The 21,691-nt window shown below is 40.0% G+C and overlaps 1 protein-coding gene across 4 annotated transcripts in view; it reads left to right on the forward strand.

Moving 5' to 3' along the window:
• Positions 1-20,800, forward strand: part of LOC139445690 (ras-related protein Rab-7L1-like) — a 164,146-nt gene extending 143,346 nt beyond the window's left edge. For all 4 annotated transcript variants that reach the window (XM_071226881.1, XM_071226880.1, XM_071226879.1 and 1 more), the window contains one exon: positions 18,830-20,800. In XM_071226881.1, the coding sequence (XP_071082982.1) occupies positions 18,830-18,968 (139 nt within the window). In that variant the 3' untranslated portion in view covers positions 18,969-20,800. The remainder of the gene's footprint in view (positions 1-18,829) is intronic.
• Positions 20,801-21,691: the final 891 nt, after the last annotated feature.

Below are 21,691 nucleotides of genomic sequence, written 5' to 3' on the forward strand. Positions count from 1 at the left end.
GGTTTACTATCAACTATAATCGCCGGGCCTATCGTGCTCGGCATGGAAATAGCGGCTGGAGTCTCGGGACTGGCAGGAATAGCGATAAAATTCATTTCTCGTAGGTTACAAAAGAAAGCATTAAAACACGATAGTATTCGGATACTCGCCAAAACAAAGTTGAACAGCATTGAAGATCATATTTCGACAGCAATGGTCGATTGTAAGATATCCGAAGATGAGTTTCGTTTAGTGCTGTCTGAACTCACCAAATACAATGAAATGAAGCAGGAGACTTGATCAAAATCTCATAAGACCAGTGGTATTAGCGAAGATGAGAAAAAAAAGTTTATAGAACAGGGGAGGCAACAAGCGCGTCAATTATTCCGTGCCAAAACCAAAGAGTGAGTGAGTGAGTTGGGTTTAACGCCGCTTTTAACAGTATTCCAGTTATATCACGGCGTGTCAGCTTAATGTGGGAGGAAAGCCCGAAGTGATGCAGGTCTCAGACGTTTACCACTTCGGTGAAACCCACGAGCACGGGTATGGTGCTGACAAACCTAGAAACATAATTGGGGCGAACTGGGATTCGAACCCACAATCATAGGTTTCTGGCGTGCCCAAGGGACGCAACTCTGCACAGCGAATCGCGGCGCCTTTGACGACTGGGCCACCCGTGCCCCTCAAAACCAAAGAACTGGTTGGAGATTAAAAATAGATTGCTTACTATCGTTTGATCACATTTAGACAAATGCTTACATAAATATATATAATAATGGAAAAAGCTATTAAATGGAGAGAATTACCACAAGGTTTTTATTATATCAGTGATGTGAAACCAACCAAATACGGTTATCAATTGTTTCTTATCAATTTACAAAAAGAGTGTAGTTATATAGTCTGGTGTCCTAGTAAAATGAACGAAGAACTTAATAAAAATGTTGAATATCGCTTTATCGATAAAAATAATGAAGAATATTTTTATTACCATTTAGGCTCATCTAAAGCAATGATTGGCCCCAGGTATTGGTGAGCTAGGGCCAATTTAACTTAATCTCAAAACTATCGTGGAATCGCATAATCATTTTGGCATAAAAAATGCCATCTGTAGTAGCAGTATAGGTAATAAATCCGGCTCCAGTGGAAGTGGTCCAGAACCCCCATTACCTATACTACTGGAGAAAAGGCAGTGGAATCTATTTCTGGAGCGAAGTCTCCACCAAGCTGCCCGTGTAGAAAGTGGTTTGGTGTGAGCGGAACATCATCCTGAGTTTGGGCACTCTGATATGTGAGTGGTCTTGAATACAATAGATCTTCGGCCCCAGTAAAAGCAGTCATCAGTTCTTCATCAGTGACATCACATCACTTGAGCTGAGGACAGCATAAATAGCCCATTTAGCTGACTTGACCATCGATTCGAATATTCCTCCGAAGGGAGGAGCATTTTGAGGATTAAATCTCCATACGATGCCTCTGTTTGCCAATTTCGATTTTGTGATGTCAGAATCTAATGAAGTCACCTGCTCTTTAAGCTCTTTCACAGCTCCAACGAAATTTGTCCCATTGTCCGATATGATCTCCTTGGGCATTCCCCTTCTGTGTGCCATGCGGAAGAGAGCATTCAAGAATGAATTTGTGTCTTGTCCGAAAGCGATCTCTAGATGTACAGCGCGTGTAGCTAGGCATGTGAACAGGCACAGGTAACGCTTCTGACGGGTTCTACCTCGACCATGTACAGTAAGAAATGGACCAGCAAAATCTACCCCAGCTTGAACAAATGCTCTCATTGTACAAACTACTCTCACCTTTGGAAGATTGCCCTTGAGTTGTTGTGCTGGTTTTGCTTTTTGCTTTTTGCACCAAGATCATGCATTTTCCCATTCACGAATTTCCTCTCTTGAGGATATTATCCAGAACTTTGAAGACAATGAGGCAAATGTGGTATTTGTTTCATGATGATGTTTAACTATCAACTTTTTCACTGGGATTTTTCTGGGAAGAATAATAGGAAACCTTGCTTCCCAGGACAGGACATATGCAAACCTCAGTCTGCCATTTAATCTCATCACTCCTGTTTCATCCATGTTGACCGATCCATCAACACTTTCTAATCCCACTTCAACAGCCATGCTATTAAAAGTTTCCTGCTTGCTGTTGAGAACATTCAAAGATACGGTCTGTCTTTGACCATGCACACCTAACTCTGATGCTACGTCTTCATTGATATAAGTTTGTGTGCTGGCATCAGCCAGAAGAGCATTGACCTGTATTTTGCGAGTTCCATTTTTCAGTATAGAAGGAATTGTCCTGAGTGAAGAAAAGGAATATTCTTTTCTCGTAGTAGACATTGTTGTCTGTCTGTACTCATTCCGAGCTTCTTCAGATTTGTTGCTTGTATTCACAGTGTCCTTTGTCTGTGAGTTTACCCAATCACTGTCGACCCGTGAAGATTCCGGGGTAGAATGGTCTTCAGCAACCCATATTTGCTGTAAAAGGCGACTATGCTTGTCGTAAAAGGCGACTAACGGGATCAGGTGGTCAGGCTCACTGACTTGGTTGATACATGTCATCGATCCCAATTGCATGGATCGATGCTCATGCTGTCAATCACTGGATTGTCTGGTCCAGACTCTATTATTTACAGACGGCCGTCATATAGCTGGAATATTGCTGAGTGCGGAGTTAAACAACCAACCGACCAACCAACCAACCCATCCCTCAATACCACATGGTACATTTGTGGAACATAATTTCCCAACATGACGGATTCCTAAACGCCGAAATCAAAGCTTCAATTCTTTTGCTTTGACCCATCATTTCTGGATATCTAAAGCTTTGAAGCTTTTACAGTTTACTTTCTGATGACCCTTCTCGTGACAGAAGTGACAGAGCTGTACCTGTTGCCTACCAAAGAAAGATCCTGACTTTTGATTGGGCCTTTCAATGATACCAAGTTTCACCTCAGATGATACGGTTTGAAATTTGGATTCTTTTAGAACCCATTCTCTTAATGTCTCAACCGATTCCTGACGGAGTTCAAACAGCCATCTTTGGTAATTTGTTATCATTTTCCTCAACAATTGGGAGTACAGACACCCGTCACCCAAATCCTCATTTTTGTTAGCTTCTCTAAGACCGACAACAGTAATGTCTAAAAGTTCGGCATAATTCTCCAAGTCCTTGGCGTTGCCAGGGCGAATGGGTCTGAAGTTATAAACTTCCTCCATTTTTAAAGCAATCTGCCTTCTTTTACCTTCATACTTTCTCTCAAGCCGTTCTAAAGCTACATCATAAGCTGCAGCAGTGTGACCTAGCCTGGATATGAGATTAGAAGCCTCTCCTGCAACATATTGCTTTAGTTGTAACAGCTTATATTCATTAGTGGCATTAGCTCTGTCCACACATGCCATGAAAGCAGCTTTCCAACTTTTAATGTTGCCATGAAACACAGGAATTGAAACCTGTTTCATATTGCTCCACATATCAACATCAATTTTATCCGATGTCGAATTTCTTTCAATGAAAGATTTCATTTGAAGGTTAGTGTTGCTATCTATCCGGTCATATGGCAAATGTAATTTCCCCCTTTCTATTTCAGGAGAAGCAGGTGCTTCCATTTCTATTCTTATTCTACTGATATCTATGTCTGGTACATTCGGATGAACAGAAGGAACACGTTCTTCTTTAGCTTCTTGAAGCTCTGTGGCTTTAAGTTTCACAGGTATGTGTTTCTTTGCATTAACTAGGTGAAATATCCTCGCCATAAGTGACCTTATACAGAAAACGAGCTCACATCTGACCTGCTGCTCAAATGCAATCTTGTATTGTGTATGGCATCATCGCTAAATTCTAAGACTTCATCTATTTCCTTACATGTTTTCTTGGAATTCTCGTAATCTCTATGTTGGACGTATGCCTTGCACAGGTCATACAATAAGTCAACAGCTTTAGCCTGAAGTGAACTCACCTTATCTATCTCATCCCTCACTGCTTTCCTTGTGGGGAGATATTCCTGGTCTATCAAACTCAGCATCTGATTCTGAGCCTTTGTCAATGCAGATTTGGCTACCGTCTTTTGTTTCCTAAGCTTAGCTATTTCTTAACTCCAGCTTATCTACATCACTAATACTTGTAGCTTTTTCAAAATTTATTATCCCACCTTCAGACTTTGCTATCTCATGCTTGTTGCTTTGTCAGCCATTGTGAATAAACAAGCATCAAACTACACCTGAAAATCTATCCTATCTTTGAATGACGTACGTTGAACCTAGGAACTATCAACACCAGTCACTATTACTAACTAACTAGCCCATAGTCAGAGCAACCACGCTCTGCTACCAATGGTTTGCAGTGGAAGACTAAACTCAGATTAACTAAAAATGAACTTACCTTGCAATCAACTAAACGTGAAATCCCCTTCTAATCAACTAAACAATGAAAATGTAATAAGATAAAATGAAATGGATTTGAAACTTAAAATGAAGTTGCTAATTGATTAGCGTATGATAACAATGTAAATGGGTAACTCTTTCAACTATTTCTATTCTATTCTATTCTATTTCTGTACTATTCTAATTCACTATTTTGTAACTTAGAGAGAGATATCCATTTACTACTTGCACATATGCACGCCAGAAGCCAACTGTATACACTGTTTGCAGAGCATGCACATTTTACGCTCATTAAGCAAGAAGCATGTGCTGCATGCCAACTTTAACGCTTTCCACGAAGCTGTTGTGTACCTATGAATCAACTACTGTGTCCAGGAACATGACACTTGTTCCCGGACACTTCAGAACAAAGAGGTTACAAGAAAATGCAATCAACATCTACAAAGAAGCGCTTGCCTATTACTTACAGTGTTTTATGTGAACTAGTGGCTCAGTTACGAGCAGGTGTGTTACAATGATCTGGCTATGCAATGTATGCATGTGCATAACTGCCTATTTTGGATTTCTCCCACGTGGAGAATTTACTTGTGCCTCGTCGTTTGATCCAGATGTATATCTAACAGTGAGCGATGTGCAATTTGAACAGACACAACATAAGTGCATCCTAACCTTAAAAGCTTCCAAAACAGATCCCTTCAGAAAGGGTGTGCAACTAGCGTTGTTGTTACATCGAAGACTGTGTGTCCTTACATGACCCTTATGACATGGCTTCAAGTTAGGAAGTTGAACGGAGCAAGACCCAGTGATCCTCTTTCGTGGAATCAACTCTAGAGCTGCTACTAGAACTGTCTTCTTGTCCTGGCTGAACATTGCTCTCACCAGGGCAGGCTTAGAATCCAGTGCTTATTCTGGACATTCATTCCACATTGGTGCAGCAACTACAGCTGCTAGTGCCAGTGTGGAAGATCATTTGATTAAAACATTGGGCAGGTGGAATTCAGACTGTTTCACCAGATACATGAGAACACCAGAAGAGACATTAAGGAAAGCCCAATGAGCATTATGCTATGAGTGACTCTTTCTTTCACTAGAGGCTTGACCAACGTGTGTTGTGACTTACATTATTCTGCTTCTAATGCCTCAACCCACATGACTGAACTGTTATTCCTATCGGTGCAACTAACACTCATCAGTGCTTCCTGACACTGTTCATTCTTGTTCTGGGACATTACCTGGATAACTCATTGGATTAAGTTTTGAATTCTCATATGTATTATATTTAACAATATTGTCTTATATCACTTATTTTGTACTTTTCTTATCACTTTGGGGGCTCTCGGTTTTTACCTCGCTTTGGGCTTTGCAAGTCAATCATTCTGTAAACTATCATTATATGGCTTGTGGCCCCCAAAGTATTTTCATTTTCACTCTTACCCACAGGGTATCACCCTTTCTACTGACCCATAGGTTCTCTAAATTACATTGCCCACAGGGCAACCTTTCTTATCTGGTATAACCTTTTTAAATCTGCCCGCAGGGTTCTAAATCATTTTCATATATATTTCAAATTTACTTATGCAACCAGCAGGGCTGCCTTTTTTATACTACTTACCCGCAGGGTAAGTTACCTTTCCAACACTGAGTCAGCCCCCGAATCTTATGCCAAGTATTGTATATAATAAACATTTGATCGTACTCAATTGTTTTTGTTGTCACTGCACAGAACCTATTTTGTGTCACTGTTTCCGATAGTTTTATTGTCTATGAATGAAAACGAATGCTGGATCCACTCACTTGAACTGAACATTCCTGATATACATCAGACAAAGTCTCTGTGAAAGTGTGGCCTTAAAACATGGGACATTCCATGTTGATTGTTTTCTGTCTATATTCTGATGGTGAACTTGGGCTTTGTTTAAAGTCATCATTGACACAGTAATACACGCAGAATCATGATTTCTATTGTCATCACACTGATTTACCTTTCACAAAATTGTCATGACAGGATGTAAAGCCAAATGATACATACAGGAATCTGAGTGATATGTTGATAGTTCAATGTGTAGGTCCAAGATTCAAGAGCAGAGATGTTTGACTGCTGAAGTGTTTTTGCATCTGTTCTGTCGACAAGCATTTGAACTACCATTATTGTACACTATTTTACTTTGTATGCATAGAAATGATAATTATGCAAATGTTTAGGGATATATGAATATTCAATAATTAAAAGACCAGATTTGCACTTGTAAGATACCATTTTTACAAAAATTATGAACTTTCTTTTGTGTTTTGTAAAAATGGTATCTAACGACAACAAGTGTAGTATTAACTTCTTTGATAGGCATTTAGAAGTTGGAGTACTAAGTAAGGATAAGAATTTATGGATGAACAACTTCTTAATTACAATTAAGAGCGACGTTTCGGTGTAGGTTCTAACACCGTTATCAAGCAAGTGATATACAGACTTATTTACTTACTTATATTGGAGATTTAACATGCACTTTCCGACTGCAAGCGTATGTCGCACACGGGCCCGGCCAGGCCATTTAACGTGTTTCCAAAAAGGGGAAAAGTGAGTTTGTGCAAGCCAGGAGGGGGGCTTTAGGGGTTGCTTATATAGTAATTTTGAAATTTTGAGATTTGGAAAGAATGCCAAGAGTGGGTTGGGGACGAACTAAGGGAGCTGTTTGTGTTGGGTGGTTATCAAATATGGTAGTTTTGGTTTTAATATTTTATTTGGGGTTTAAATGCGGCTAATTAGTCCTGTTTTTATTAGGTATATGCCTAAGGCTTTGAATTTTTCTAATTTATTTTGTGGATTTAGGATTGATTCTAGTGTAAGTCCGGTGGGTAAGTTTAAGCTTATTTCTGGGAGTTTAAGGGATAATTTTGCTGCTTTATCTGCCTTTTCATTTCCAAAGATTCCTACGTGGGCGGGGATCCAAATGAACTCTATTTGTTTACCTACCTTAGTTAAGTTGTTTGAGCTATTGAGTATTTGATTTATTAGTTTAGGGCGGTTTTTAGTATTTTTATTTTTGAGGGCTTGTAGTCCACTGAGAGAGTCGGTTAGGATGAGGATTTTTTGGTGTTTTTTTGGATTGCTGATTGTGTAGTGCTGAGGCCATGCCCATTAGTTCGGCCGTGAATATGGATTGGTTGTTTGGGAGTCGGTAAGGTTGTGTGTCTTTGGTTGGTTGTGCGATGTGGACTCCGAAACCTGTGTGTTTTGAGATCGGATCTGAGGATCCGTCTGTGTATATGTGACACCAATTTGGCCAATTTTCATGTATGTATGCTAGTGTGGTGGTTTTAGCGATGTTAGGATCGGTCTGTTTATTTAGTGTATCGGCTAGTGTTGTGTCTATTTTTGGTATTTTAAGTTTTGGAGTGAAGATATTAGATGATTTATTGTTTTGTTTAAGATTATTTATTTTGTGTTCAATTAGGTAATTGGTTATTCTTTGGGAAATTGGAGTAAGTAGTGGATGTTTCCGGGCTAGGGCTTGGTTTCTAGGGCTAATATTTTTTTTTATTAAGTTTTCGATTAATGGGTTTGATTGGGACGCGGCCCAGAAGTTTAGGGTAAGTTGTTCCCTACGTAGTTTAAGTGGCATTTCTCCTGTTAAGGCCTGGAGTGAGGTGGAGGAGGTGCCATGTTAAGTTCGTGTGATTAGTTTTAGGGCCTGATACTGGATTGAGTCTAGTTTTTAATGAGAGAGTTGTTTAAGGTGTCGTAAATGGCACTGCCTAGTTTAGTCTAGTCTGGTTCTAATTAGTGATATATAGAGTGAGAAGAGGGTGTTTTTAGAGGCCCCCCAGTTGGAGCCGGTTAGGCATCTTAACGTATTTAGGTCTTTGCTGCATATGGTTACAAGGTTTTTAATGTGAGCATCCCAGGTGAGATGTTCATCGAAGATTAATCCTAAGAATTTGGTTTGTTTTTGGAATTTGATTGGTTTGTTGTTTAGTTGGAGGTTTAGGGAGGCGGGTTGCATATTTTTGTGTTTAAATACTATTCCTGTGGTTTTTTCTGAGTTTAGGGAGAAGCCCCATTTGTCAGCCCATTTTTGTATTTTATTTAGAGATTTTTGTAGTAAGTTTTGGGTCATTTTAATGCTTTTAGTGCGGATCCAGAGGGCTCCATCATCCACGAATTTTGATGTGTTTACTTTGGGGGATAGTCCCTCGAATAGATCGTTAATCATAATATTGAAGAGTGTTGGGCTTAGGATGCTGCCCTGGGGAGTGCCATTTTCTAGGGGACATTGGTCCGATAGCGTTTGGTCTATGCCCACGGTGATTTTGCGGTTTGTTAGGAAACTTTGGATGTAGTTAATTATTGACCTTTAAGACCTATTTTTTTTAGTTTTTGTATTAGCCTGTTATGCTAAACCATGTCGAATGCTTTGGGGAAGTCTAGAAAGATGCCTGTAGTATATTGTTTGTTAAGTTGGCCTGTTTTAATGTCCTGCTCTAGTCTAAGGTTATCTAAGGTTGAGCGTCCAGGAGTGAAACCGCTTTGGTCTGGATTTATTATGTTGTTTTGTTCTAAGTAGTGTTGTAACCTCTTTTTTGCCATTGATTCCATTACTTTGCATAAGTTAGAAGTTTGGGAGATTGGTCTGTATGAATTAGCCTGGTCAGCTGGTTTATTGGGTTTGGGGATTGGTATGACCAGGGCTTGTTTCCAAGGTGATGGGACCTGTCCGTTTAGATATATGAGGTTATAGAGTTTCAGAAGAGTTTGGAGTAGCTTGGGTGGTAGTTGTTTAATTATCTGGTATGAAGTAAGGTCTAAGCCTGGGGCTGTGCCCTTTTTCCAATTTTGTAAGACGTGGAGTAGTTCTTCCATTGTGAAATGGAGATTAATTTCTAGGTTATTATCTTTTGGCTCTTTGGTAAATTTGGTTTCTGATTTTAGTTGTTCCTGGAATTTTTGGTTGAAGTTGCTATTGCTACTGACGGCCGAGAAGTGATTTGCTAGGTTATTAGCTTTTTCAGTGGGGTTTGTTGAATTGTTTATGTTGGGAGTTTTTTTATGACGTTTAATGCCCCTTATGGCGTGGATTTTGCGCCAAACTGTTCTGGCGTCTGTATGATGGTTAATTTCTTCGCAAATTTTTTTCCAGTCTCTTGTTTTAGCTGTTTTAACCAAGCTTTGTACTTTGTGATTTAGTTCATGTGCTATCTTTAGGTGTTTGAAGTCACGTTTGGCTTTATTGAATGCGGATTTGCGTTTACGCCTAGTTTGTTCTATCTCCTCGTTCCACCAAGGAACCGAGGGTTTGCCTATGCTAGTTGTTTTGAAAGGAATGGAGTTTTTAGCTGCGTTTATTATGTAGTCAGTGAGGTTTTTACAGTAGATTTCGGGGTCGTTACTTTCTAGGTCAGCTAGGTTAGCCTGGTTGCAAATTTCCTGAAATTTGTCCCAGTCAGCTTTGTTGTAGTGGAATTTAGGTTCCTGGTTTTGGGTTGGTGTTGGGATGTTTATGTCTCCTATAGTTACATTTATGGGAAAGTGGTCACTACCTAGTGGTACCCCGTGTACTTCCCATTGAATACTTTGGGCTAAATCTGGGGTGCATATGGTTAAGTCGATAGCCGACATTTTGTGGTGTATTTTGTCGTATCTAGTAGGTTGGTTGTTATTTAGTAGTATACAGAGTGACTGACTGACTGACTGATATAGAAGATTTAACGTGCGCTTTCCGACTACAGCGTATTTCGCACACGGGCCTGGTCGGACCATTTAGTGTATTCCGAGAAGGGTGAAAGTGGTGTGTGCAACCCAAGAGGGGGCTTTTAGGGGTTGCTTATATTGATTTTTTGAAATTTTTAAATTTGGAATAAATGCCGAGGTGGGTGGAGGAGGGAACTAAGGGAGCCGGGTGAGGTGGGTGTTTGTATGTTTATTGGATTTTGGATTGGTAGATTAATTAATTTTTAGATGCGCTTAATTAGGTCTGTTTTGATTAGGAATACGCCTAGGGCCTTGAAGTTTTCTAGTTTATTTTGAGGGTTTAGTATTTCATCTAGAGTAGGAACCTTATTTAGATTGAGGGCGGTTTGTAGTGTGGTTCTGTGTGTTTGATAGTGGGTGCAGTGAATGAGTGCGTGTTCTGTGGTTTCGGGTTGTTTGCAGTGGGGGCAGTTGCCTGTGGTGTGTCTTTTAAGTTGTTTTAGGTGGTTATTTAGGTTGGTGTGTCCTGTTTGGAGTTTTGTAATTAATCTGTCAATTTTTTTAGAGGGGTGTAGGATTTTAGGTTTGGCTAGTGGTTTTCTGAGCACTTTTTTGATTTGGCTATTTGAGTTTTGATATTGATTATGCCATTTTTTGGTTATTTTTTGTTTGTTTACACTTTTAATTTCTGATTTTGAGATGGGTAGGTTTAGGCTTATTTCTGGTATTTTGAGAGATAATTTAGCTGCTTTATCGGCGCTTTCATTGCCGTAAATTCCTACGTGGGCGGGGATCCACAAGAAGGTTATTTGTTTGCCTGCTTTTGTTAGGTCGTTGGAGCTTTTAAGTATTTGGTTTATTAATTTAGGTCGTTTTTTGGTATTTTTGTTTTGGAGGGCTTGTAGTCCACTAAGGGAGTCAGTGAGAATTAGGATTTTTTTGTTGTTTTTAGATTGTTGGTTATGCAGGGCTGAGGCCATGCCCATAAGTTCGGCCGTGAATATAGATTGGTTGTTAGGGAGTCGGTAAGATTGTGTGGATATAACTGGTTGTGTGGTATTGACTCCGAAGCCTGTGTGGTTGGAGATCGGGTCTGAAGATCCGTCAGTGTATATGTGACACCAATTTGGCCAATTTTCGTGTATGTATGCAAGTGTGGTGGTTTTAGCTATGTTTGGGTCGGTTTGTTTATTTATTTGGTTAGCTAGCGTTGTGTCTATTTGGGGTATTTTGAGTTTAGGGGTGAAGATATTTGATTTTTTGCAGTTTTGTTTAAGATTTTGAGTTTGGTGTTCATTGAGGTAGTTAGTTATTCTTTGGGATATTGGGGTGAGTAAGGGGTGTTTGCGAGCTAGAGCTTGGTTTCTTGGGCTAATGTTTTGGTTAATTAGGTTTTGGATGAGAGGGTTTGTTTGGGACGCGGCCCAGAAATTAAGGCTTAGATGTTCCCTGCGTAGATTTAGTGGCATTTCTCCTGTAAGGGCCTGAAGTGAGGTGTAGGAGGTGCCATGTTGGGTGCGTGTAATTAGTTTGAGAGCCTGATATTGTATTGAGTCAAGTTTTTTAGAAAGAGAGTTGTTTAGGGTATTGTATATGGCACAGCCGTAGTCTAGTTTTGATCTAATTAGTGTTGTATATAGTGAGAGGAGGGTATCTTTGGAGGCTCCCCAGTTAGAGCCGGTGAGACATCTTAATGTGTTAAGGTCTTTGCTGCATCTAGTTTTTAGGTTTTGGACGTGAGCCTCCCAGGTGAGGTGTTGATCGAAAATAAGTCCTAAGAATTTTGTTTGTTTTTGGAATTTGATTGTTTGGTTGTTTAGCTGGAGGATTGGGTAGGCAGGTTTCATGTTTTTATGTTTGAATACTACTCCTGTTGTTTTATCTGAGTTAAGGGAGAAGCCCCATTTGTCTGCCCATTGTTGTATTTTATTTAGAGATTTTTGGATTAAGTTTTCTGCCATTTTAATGCTTTTAGTGCGGATCCATAGGGCTCCGTCATCCGCGAATTTTGAAGTGTTTAGTTTAGGGGATAATCCCTCGAATAGATCATTTATCATTATATTGAAGAGGGTTGGGCTGAGGATGCTGCCCTGGGGAGTGCCATTTTCTAGGGGACACTGGTCCGATAGTGTATGGTCTATACCCACGGTAATTTTGCGATTGTTTAGGAAATCTTGGATGAAGTTTATTATTTGACCTTTTAGTCCTATTTTTTTTAGTTTTTGTATTAGCCCGTGGTGCCATACCATATCGAAAGCTTTAGAGAAGTCGAGGAATATGCCTATGGTGTATTGCTTGTTTAGCTGTCCTGTTTTTATATCCTGTTCTAGTCGGGCAAGGTTATCGAGAGTTGATCGGCCAGGAGTGAAGCCGCTTTGGTCAGGATTTATGATGTTGTTTTGGTCTAGGTAGTGCTGTAGCCTATTTTTAGTCATAAGTTCCATTATTTTGCAGAGATTTGAGGTTAAGGAGATGGGCCTATAGGAGTTTGCCTGATCTGCTGGTTTATTTGGTTTAGGTATTGGGATTACTAGAGCTTCCTTCCATGAGGATGGGACCTGTCCGTTTAGGTAGACTAGGTTGTATAGTTTAAGTAAAGTTTGGAGTAGTTTGGTAGGTAAGTGTTTGATTATTTGGTAAGAGGTGAGGTCTAGGCCAGGGGCTGTTCCTTTTTTTCTATTGTTTAGTACGTGATTTAGTTCTTCTATGGTGTAAGGTTGATTTATTTCTAGGTTGTCTTGTCTGTTTTCTTTGGAGAATTTGGTTTCTTTATTTAGTTTATCTTGGAATTTCTTACTGAAGTTACTGTTGCTGCTAACTTTAGAGAAGTGTTTGGCTAGGTTGTTGGCCTTTTGGGTGGGGTTAGTTGAGTTGTTTATATTGGGGCTTTTTTTGTGCCGTTTGATGCCTCGGATGGCGTGAATTTTGCGCCACACCTTCCTAGCGTCGGTGTGGTGATTTAGCTCCTCACAGAATTTTTTCCAGTTTTTGGTTTTAGCAGTTTTAACTAGGTTTTGCACTTGGTGGTTAAGTTCATGAGCTGTTTTGAGATGAGAAGGGTCTCGTTTAGCTCTGTTGAAAGCTGATTTGCGTTTTAGTCTAGTTAGCTCTATTTCCTCATTCCACCAAGGGACAGTGGGTTTTCCTGGGTTGGATGATTTGAAGGGGATTGCGGATTTGGCTGCGTTGATTATGAAGTTAGTTAGGTTTTGACAGAATGTTTCGGGGTCTGTTGTTTCTAAATCGTTTAGATTAGCTTCGTTGCATAATTCTTGGAATTGGTCCCAGTTGGCGTTTTTGTACTGAAATTTAGGTTCCTGTTTAGGGGTTTGATTTGGTATTTTTATATTTCCTAGGGTTATATTTATGGGAAAGTGGTCGCTGCCTAGAGGTACTGGGTGGACGTCCCACATCAGACTTTGTGCTAAGTCTGGCGTACATATTGTTAAGTCGATAGCCGACATGGTGTGGTGGGTTTTGTCGTATCTAGTTGGTTGGTTATTGTTTAATAGTATTAGGTCATTTTTTTCGATCCACTCTGATATTAGTTGTCCATGGTTGTCTAGTTTATCTGCAATGCCCCAGGTAGGATGATGGGCATTGAAGTCTCCTAGGAAGATGGTTGATTTATTTCCTAATTGGTAAAGGACATCTAGGTCTGTATCTTTAATTGGTTTTAGTGTTGAGTGATAGATGTTAATGATTTTTATTTTTTGGTTATTGATGGTGACTTGGATTCCATTAGCTTCTAGATTAGGAGTGTTTACTTTAACTTCCTCGTAGTTAATATCCTCTCTAACGTAGATGATTAGACCTCCTCCTGTTCTGCCTGGCATGGTTTTGGACCTGTCGGTTCTCACTGCGTTATAATTTGGTAGGTTGAATTTTGTTTTATGTGAGAATTTGGTTTCTTGAATACAAGCTACATGGGGACCTTTATCTATTTTGAATTTAGCTTTGAGTTCAGAACCATGGCCGGCGAGGCCATTGGCATTACATTGAAAAATGTTTAGGCCTTCCATTGGGAAACTGGGTGGATTTATGTTTGGTTTAGGCTTGGTTTAGGTATTTACTTTAGTAGGTTATTAAGGTTGCTGCTGAAACGGTCGAAAGAGGTGGTGACGAGTTTTAGTTTATGTGCTACACCAAAGAAGGCTTTGGAGCTGGCTTCTGGATTAGACTGCTTTAACACGTAAGCTAGTAGGAGGACTAAGTTGTTTAGATTTTTGCTTGCTACGTTTTGGGTGAGTTTTTTTCTATAGCTTTTGGTTTTTGGGGCTGACAAGGTAAGCTCGTTTATTTCCTCTGAGGATGTGTACTCGTCCTCTTCGGTTAAGTTGTCTTTAGTTTGGTCAATCTGTTCGGTGGTGGGTTGCATGCTGGGTTTGGGTGCGAGAGTCTGAGTGGTTTCTGTAGTTTCCCTGTTGACTGGGTGTTCGGGGGTTGCCTGTAGGTTTGGGAGTGTTGTTGCCCTTGTGGCTGTGATGGCTTGTGTTGGTGCTGGTTGTGTGGTGGTCGTTGTGCGTTGGGTTTTGCTTGCGGGTGTAGATGTGGTAATTGTAGGGTGAGAGGCGGGGAGGGTGAGAGTGTGAGTTTGTGGGATGTGTGGGGTGTTTGTTTCATTTGCGATGTATGCGTCTCGCTGATTTTGGTCCCATACGGAGACTGGGTATACTGTTTTGCGTGCGTGAGTGTTGTTGTTTGGGGGTGGTGTTGGTAGTAGTGGTTTGTATGCTTGCGGTGTGGGTTTTTTGGTTTGGATTTTGGCCGTGTTTATGTCTATATGTCTGTTGGCCTGTTGGGTGAGTGATAGTCTGTGGGGGCATTGGTTCGAGAGTGATGAGTGTTTTATGGATTTGCAGTGGATGCATCAGGGTGTGCATATGCCTGGGCAGTCCGTTTGAGCACAGTTTTTGCATTTAGTTTTTTTGAAAGTACATTGGTTAGCGGTGTGATTATATTGTAGGCAATTAGAACATTGCTTTACTTGCTTGATGTATGGTTTGACCTCTAAGTTATGGTTAGCGCCGAAAGTGATATGTTTGGGGGCTTCAGGGTGTTTAGCTGTTTTTTTGAAGTTTATTATTACAATAGGTGTGGGGGTGGTTTTCCCGTTTCTGTTTGATTTAATCCTGCGGAGGCTAGTTAATTGTGGTTGGTTTTGGATAGTGTTAGCTTCTTTGGCGTATATGTCGAGGTCCTCGTCGGTTTCCCTTGGGTGCACTCGAATAACTCCCCTAGTGTATATTTGCCAGTTAGGTTTAGAGCTATTTACGGTGAATTGGAATATTTGTTTAATTTTAGTTGCTGCTATGTAGGATTCTTGATTTGGGAAGATTATCTGATATCCTTTGAAACTACGTTTGATGTTTAGGTAATTGATTTTTTGTTGCCTTAGCCACATGCCTATTTTATTTATGGTCAGTGTTGGAGCTAGTTGTACTGAGGGGGTGGCCGAAAAAAAGTAGAGGGCCCATGTGGTGATGAGGGCTGCGGGTGAGAGGGTGTGTGAGGTAGGTGATGCCGATGCGTCTAGTTTGCGTTTTTTTGAGTTGCATGCTTGGGGAGGTGGGGTGCTGGGTTGAGTTTCCATGTAGGAGGCTTGAGGGTCTTCATCGCCGTAGCCTGCGGGAATGAGTGAGGGTGTTGCCCTGTCGGAGGTGTTGTGCGCCTCCGCAGGTGTAGGGGATGTAATGCCAGATATTTCGCATATCTCAATTTGTCTTTGGTCTGTCATGCTGGGATTGGGTGTATAGGATGTGTGTGTGAGTTTTGGTGTTTGAGGTGAGGGGTTGTGGATGGAGTGTTTTGGAAGGGGTGAGTAGTGTTTGCGGTGTTTTGGTTGTTTTGGGTTTGTGAGTTGTTTAAAGCTTTAAGAGATTAATTGGAGGGCTTGTGTTTTAATTTGAAGTGTTTGAGTTTGTTTGGTGGGCTTTGTGAGTGTAGTTTTAGGTTTGGGCTTGGGTGTGAGCGTTGATTAGGAGGTGTAGGTTGTTGTGAATGGATGGGTGAGTGGTTATATAATTACCTTTGAAGTTCTCCCTGGGCGCCCTCAAAATCCCAGAAATAAGCTTAAACTTACCCATCTCAAAATCAGAAATTAAAAGTGTAAACAAACAAAAAATCACAAAAAAATGGCATAACCTATATCTAAACTCAAATAGCCAAATCAAAAGAGTGCTCAGCAAACCACTAACCAAACCAAAAATTCTCCATCCATCCAAAAAAATCGACAGAGTAATCACTAAACTCCAAACAGGACACACCAACCTAAATAACCACCTAAAAAATTTTAAAAAACACACTACAGGTAACTGCCCACACTGCAAACAACCAGAAACCCCAGAACACGCACTCATCCACTGCACACACTACCTAACACATCGAACCGCATTACAAACCACCCTCAATCTAAACAAGGCTCTCACTCTAGAAGCAATACTAAACCCACAAAATAAACTAGAAAACTTCAAGGCCTTAGGCGTATTCTTAATAAAAACGGAACTAATAAAACGCATCTAAAACCATAATAACCTACCAAATCAAAATCACAAAAACAAACAATCATCCACCATACCCAGCTCCCTTAGTTCTCCTCCCCAACCCCATCGGCATCTATTCCAAATCTCAAAATTCCCAAATTCTATATAAGCAACCCCTAAAGCCCCCTCTTGGGTTGCACAGACCACCCTCGCCCCTTTCGGAAACACATTAAATGGCCTGGCCGGGCCCGTGTGCGAAATACGCGTCAGTCGGAAAGCGCACGTTAAATCTCCAAAGTAAGTAAGTAAGTAAGTAAGTAAGTCTCCCTGGGCTTGCTATCAGCGGTGCTGTGCGTGGGCTTGAGGAGGCTCTGGAGGCTTGGAGAGGTGTTGCTCGCTTGGAGTACAAACTGCAACAGAACTGTATACAGAGTACTTACTTACTTACGTTTGGAGATTTAACGTGCGCTTTCCGACTGGAGCGTATTTCGCACACGGGCCCGGTCGGGCCATTTAGCGTGGTTTTGAAGGGAAAATAAAGGTGTTGCAACCAGAGGGGGGTTTTAGTGGTTGCTTATATAAGTTTTGGAGATTTTGAAATTTGGAATGCATGCCTAGGGGTGTGGTAGTGTACTAAGGGAGTGTGTTGGTGTGTGTTTGTTTGTTTATGTGGTGTGGTTGAGTGTTTTTAGATGCGGATCATTAGATTGGTTTTAGTTAAGTATACGCCTAGTGCTTTAAATTTTTCTATATTGTTATGTGGATTTAGGATTGATTCTAGGGTTATGGCTTTATCTACTTTTAGATTTGTTTGGAGTGTTGCTCGGTGGGTTTGGTAGTGCGTGCAGTGTAAGAGTGCATGTTCTATTGTTTCCAGGTGTGGGCAGTGTGGGCATTTTCCGGTTGCGTGTTTTTTTATTTTTAGGAGTTGACTGTTTAGTTTAGTGTGACCTGTTTGGAGCTTGGTGATTATTCTATCAATTTTCTTGGATGGATGGAGGATTTTAGGTTTGGTTAGAGGTTTTTTGAGGATTTTGATTATCTCTGTGTTTGTTTTTAGGTATGTCTTATGCCATTTTTGGGTGATTTTACGTTTGTTAATGCTTTTGATCTCTGCTTTAGATATTGGTAGATTAAGGCTTATTTCAGGAATTTTGAGGGATTTTTTGGCGGCTTGATCGGCGTTTTCGTTTCCATATATTCCTACGTGGGCTGGGATCCAGATAAATGCTATTTGTTTGCCTGCCTCTGTTAAGTTATTTGCGCTTTTGAGTATTTGGTTAATGAGTTTAGGGCGGTTTTTGGTGTTTTTATTTTGGAGGGCCTGTAGTCCACTTAGTGAGTCTGTGAGTATTAGGATTTTTTTATGTTTTTTAGCATGTTGGTTATGGAGGGCGGATGCTATGCCCATTAACTCTGCAGTGAAGATGGATTGGTTGTTTGGGAGTCGATAAGATTGAGTGTTCCTATTTGGTTGTGCTATGTGGACTCCGAAACCAGTGCGATTTGTGATCGGATCGGAAGATCCGTCTGTGTAGATGTGGCACCAATTTGGCCAGTTTTCGTGTATGTAAGCTAGTGTGGTGGATTTAGCTATGTTTGGATCGGTTTGTTTGTTTATTGAGTTTGCCAGAGATGTGTCTATTTGGGGGATTTTTAGTTTTGGGGTAAATATATTTGATGGTTTGCAGTTTTGTTGGAGGTTATCTATTTGGTTTTCGTTTAGGTAGTTGAAAATTCGTTGAGATATTGGAGTATCAGAGTGTGGTTGACAAGTATATATACAGGTAGGAGGCAATGTTTATACAGTAGAATAGATATTGTTATACTGGAGTAGAGAAGCCTGTTATGTACACACAAGGGTAGTGATGACAATCATCAGTGAAGTCAGTGACATAAACAAAGGAGGAAGCCAGTAATATAAACAACGGGATTATGGCTGATTGGGGTCTTTGATGAATTGATGGCACACCGGGGCGGTACTGGGTGTAATAGCCTAGCTTGGTCACGGTTGATTGACGGCTGGAGTCTTTTGATGTTGATGGCTTCTTGTAGTTTCCTGATCTTGAAGTCTTTGAGGTTGGTGATGGTGTTAGAACCTACACCAAAACGTCGCTCTTAATTGTAGAAGTTGTTCATCCATAAATTCTTATCCTTACTAAGTGTAGTATTCTCTATATATTACAAAATAGCCATTGTTTATAACACCATGAGATGAAAATGAATGTGTTCATTTATTCAAATTGGTAATAGATGATTAGGAGATTAGTAATACTAATTGTTTTCTTCTTCAGGTTTTTAATAGAAGAAATGGTTAACAAACATGCAGAAATTGATGGATTATCAGAATCTTTCACTGCAAGACGAGGTGATGGAATACGATTGAATCCTGACTCTCAGAAGTCCACCGCGTCTGGTCGCTGTAGCTGCTGACGTTTTCTTGGTCATTGCTACCTGTTCAAATGAAAGTTCTGATTTCTGTGTATTTCGCGTGTTTTTGCTCATCAGGACCAAAGGTCGAAGTGAGGTAATGGCAGGCTCTCTGAGGCTGTAATTATGTATAGTGTGATTACATGTGTAATTGACAAATCATTTACATGTTCCTTATTAGGCAAAGCACCAATAAAAAATCAACAGCTAAGTGTGTGGCACATGGTCACTGAATTGCTCACAATATATTGCAATACACTAGGGTGATAATATTACATTCAAAGTTGAAAAGCAACAAAGTGCTGCTCTGGCCTCAAGTTTGTTAAGTCACTGCTTGGATATTGTGAGTGGCGATGATGTAAACAGGAAGTGCCACTATGTTTTGACTGATTTATTTGTCAATAAAGATTACCAATACAATTGGATTGAAGGGTAAATACATAATTGGTTGAACAATTGGTTCAGATTGCACTGTATCTTTACCAAGATGTTGGATGTGTAGGGAAAGGTACTGGGTATACATACAACTAGAAGTGATCATCGCTATGTGAGATGTTGGATGTGTGAGGAAAGGTACTGGGTATACATACAACTAGAAGTGATCATCGCTATGTGAGATGTTGGATGTGTGAGGAAAGATACTAGGTATACATACAACTAGAAGTGATCATCGCTATGTGAGATGTTGGATGTGTGAGGAAAGGAATGGGTATACATACAACTAGAAGTGATCATCGCTATGTGAGATGTTGGATGTGTAGGGAAAGGTACTGGGTATACATACAACTAGAAGTGATCATCGCTATGTGAGATGTTGGATGTGAGAGGAAAGGAATGGGTATACATACAACTAGAAGTGATCATCGCTATGTGAGATGTTGGATGTGTAGGGAAAGGTACTGGGTATACATACAACTAGAAGTGATCATCGCTATGTGAGATGTTGGATGTGTGAGGAAAGGTACTGGGTATACATACAACTAGAAGTGATCACCGCTATGTGAGATGTTGGATGTGTGAGGAAAGATACTAGGTATACATACAACTAGAAGTGATCACCGCTATGTGAGATGTTGGATGTGTGAGGAAAGGTACTGGGTATACATACAACTAGAAGTGATCACCGCTATGTGAGATGTTGGATGTGTGAGGAAAGATACTAGGTATACATACAACTAGAAGTGATCACCGCTATGTGAGATGTTGGATGTGTGAGGAAAGGAATGGGTATACATACAACTAGAAGTGATCATCGCTATGTGAGATGTTGGATGTGTGAGGAAAGATACTAGGTATACATACAACTAGAAGTGATCACCGCTATGTGAGATGTTGGATGTGTGAGGAAAGATACTAGGTATACATACAACTAGAAGTGATCACCGCTATGTGAGATGTTGGATGTGTGAGGAAAGATACTAGGTATACATACAACTAGAAGTGATCACCGCTATGTGAGATGTTGGATGTGTGAGGAAAGATACTAGGTATACATACAACTAGAAGTGATCACCGCTATGTGAGATGTTGGATGTGTGAGGAAAGATACTAGGTATACATACAACTAGAAGTGATCACCGCTATGTGAGATGTTGGATGTGTGAGGAAAGATACTAGGTATACATACAACTGGAAGTGCTGAGAGACCTGCATCACTTTGGGCTTTCCTCCCACATTAAGCTGACTTGCCGTGATATAATTGGAATACTGTTCAAAGCGGTGTTAAACACAACTCACTCACTCACTCACTCACTCACTCACGAAAGGCAAGGTTTTAGTTGATCTTCAATGTTTTGAATGTAAGAAACGATAACCATATTTGAACTGTCATATGATATAGATAATAAAATTGTATTTTAGTTCTCTTATGTCTTTAATCTTTGAGAATGAGATACAATAACCATTGTAAGAGTACAGAACAAACACAAGGGACCAGATATATGTGTATGGTGAATACTGGATACTGACATCAAGCCTATACATGTATCTACATATTGTTCCATGATTTGATTACAGGACATTTTTCACTACTCAATTTTCAACAATTTTCAATCAGTCTGATGTTGATTTATTCGAATGTTGTGATATGTTACATTGAAATCAGGTTGTCTACCAGTCATTCCCAACAAAATTTAGATGAATGATCTTTATTTGAACTCTGTTCTCTGCATCTGTCTGAGTACAGGTCCCAGTCACCAATTTCCTCCTTATATACAGTTACTTTATTGTTTCCTGACTTCCTTCTTATATACAGTTACTTTATTGTTTCCTGACTTCCTCCTTATATACAGTTACTTTATTGTTTCCTGACTTCCTTCTTATATACAGTTACTTTATTGTTTCCTGACTTCCTTCTTATATACAGTTACTTTATTGTTTCCTGACTTCCTCCTTATATACAGTTACTTTATTGTTTCCTGACCTCCTTCTTATATACAGTTACTTTATTGTTTCCTGACTTCCTTTTTATATACAGTTATTTTATTGTTTCCTGACTTCCTCCTTATATACAGTTACTTTATTGTTTCCTGACTTCCTCCTTATATACAGTTACTTTATTGTTTCCTGACCTCCTTCTTATATACAGTTACTTTATTGTTTCCTGACTTCCTCCTTATATACAGTTACTTTATTGTTTCCTGACTTCCTCCTTATATACAGTTACTTTATTGTTTCCTGACTTCCTCCTTATATACAGTTACTTTATTGTTTCCTGACTTCCTCCT

Source organism: Haliotis cracherodii, unplaced genomic scaffold (genome assembly GCF_022045235.1).
Source record: "Haliotis cracherodii isolate W230 unplaced genomic scaffold, xgHalCrac1.p SCAF_6, whole genome shotgun sequence".
NCBI classification, from domain to species: Eukaryota; Metazoa; Mollusca; class Gastropoda; order Lepetellida; family Haliotidae; genus Haliotis; species Haliotis cracherodii.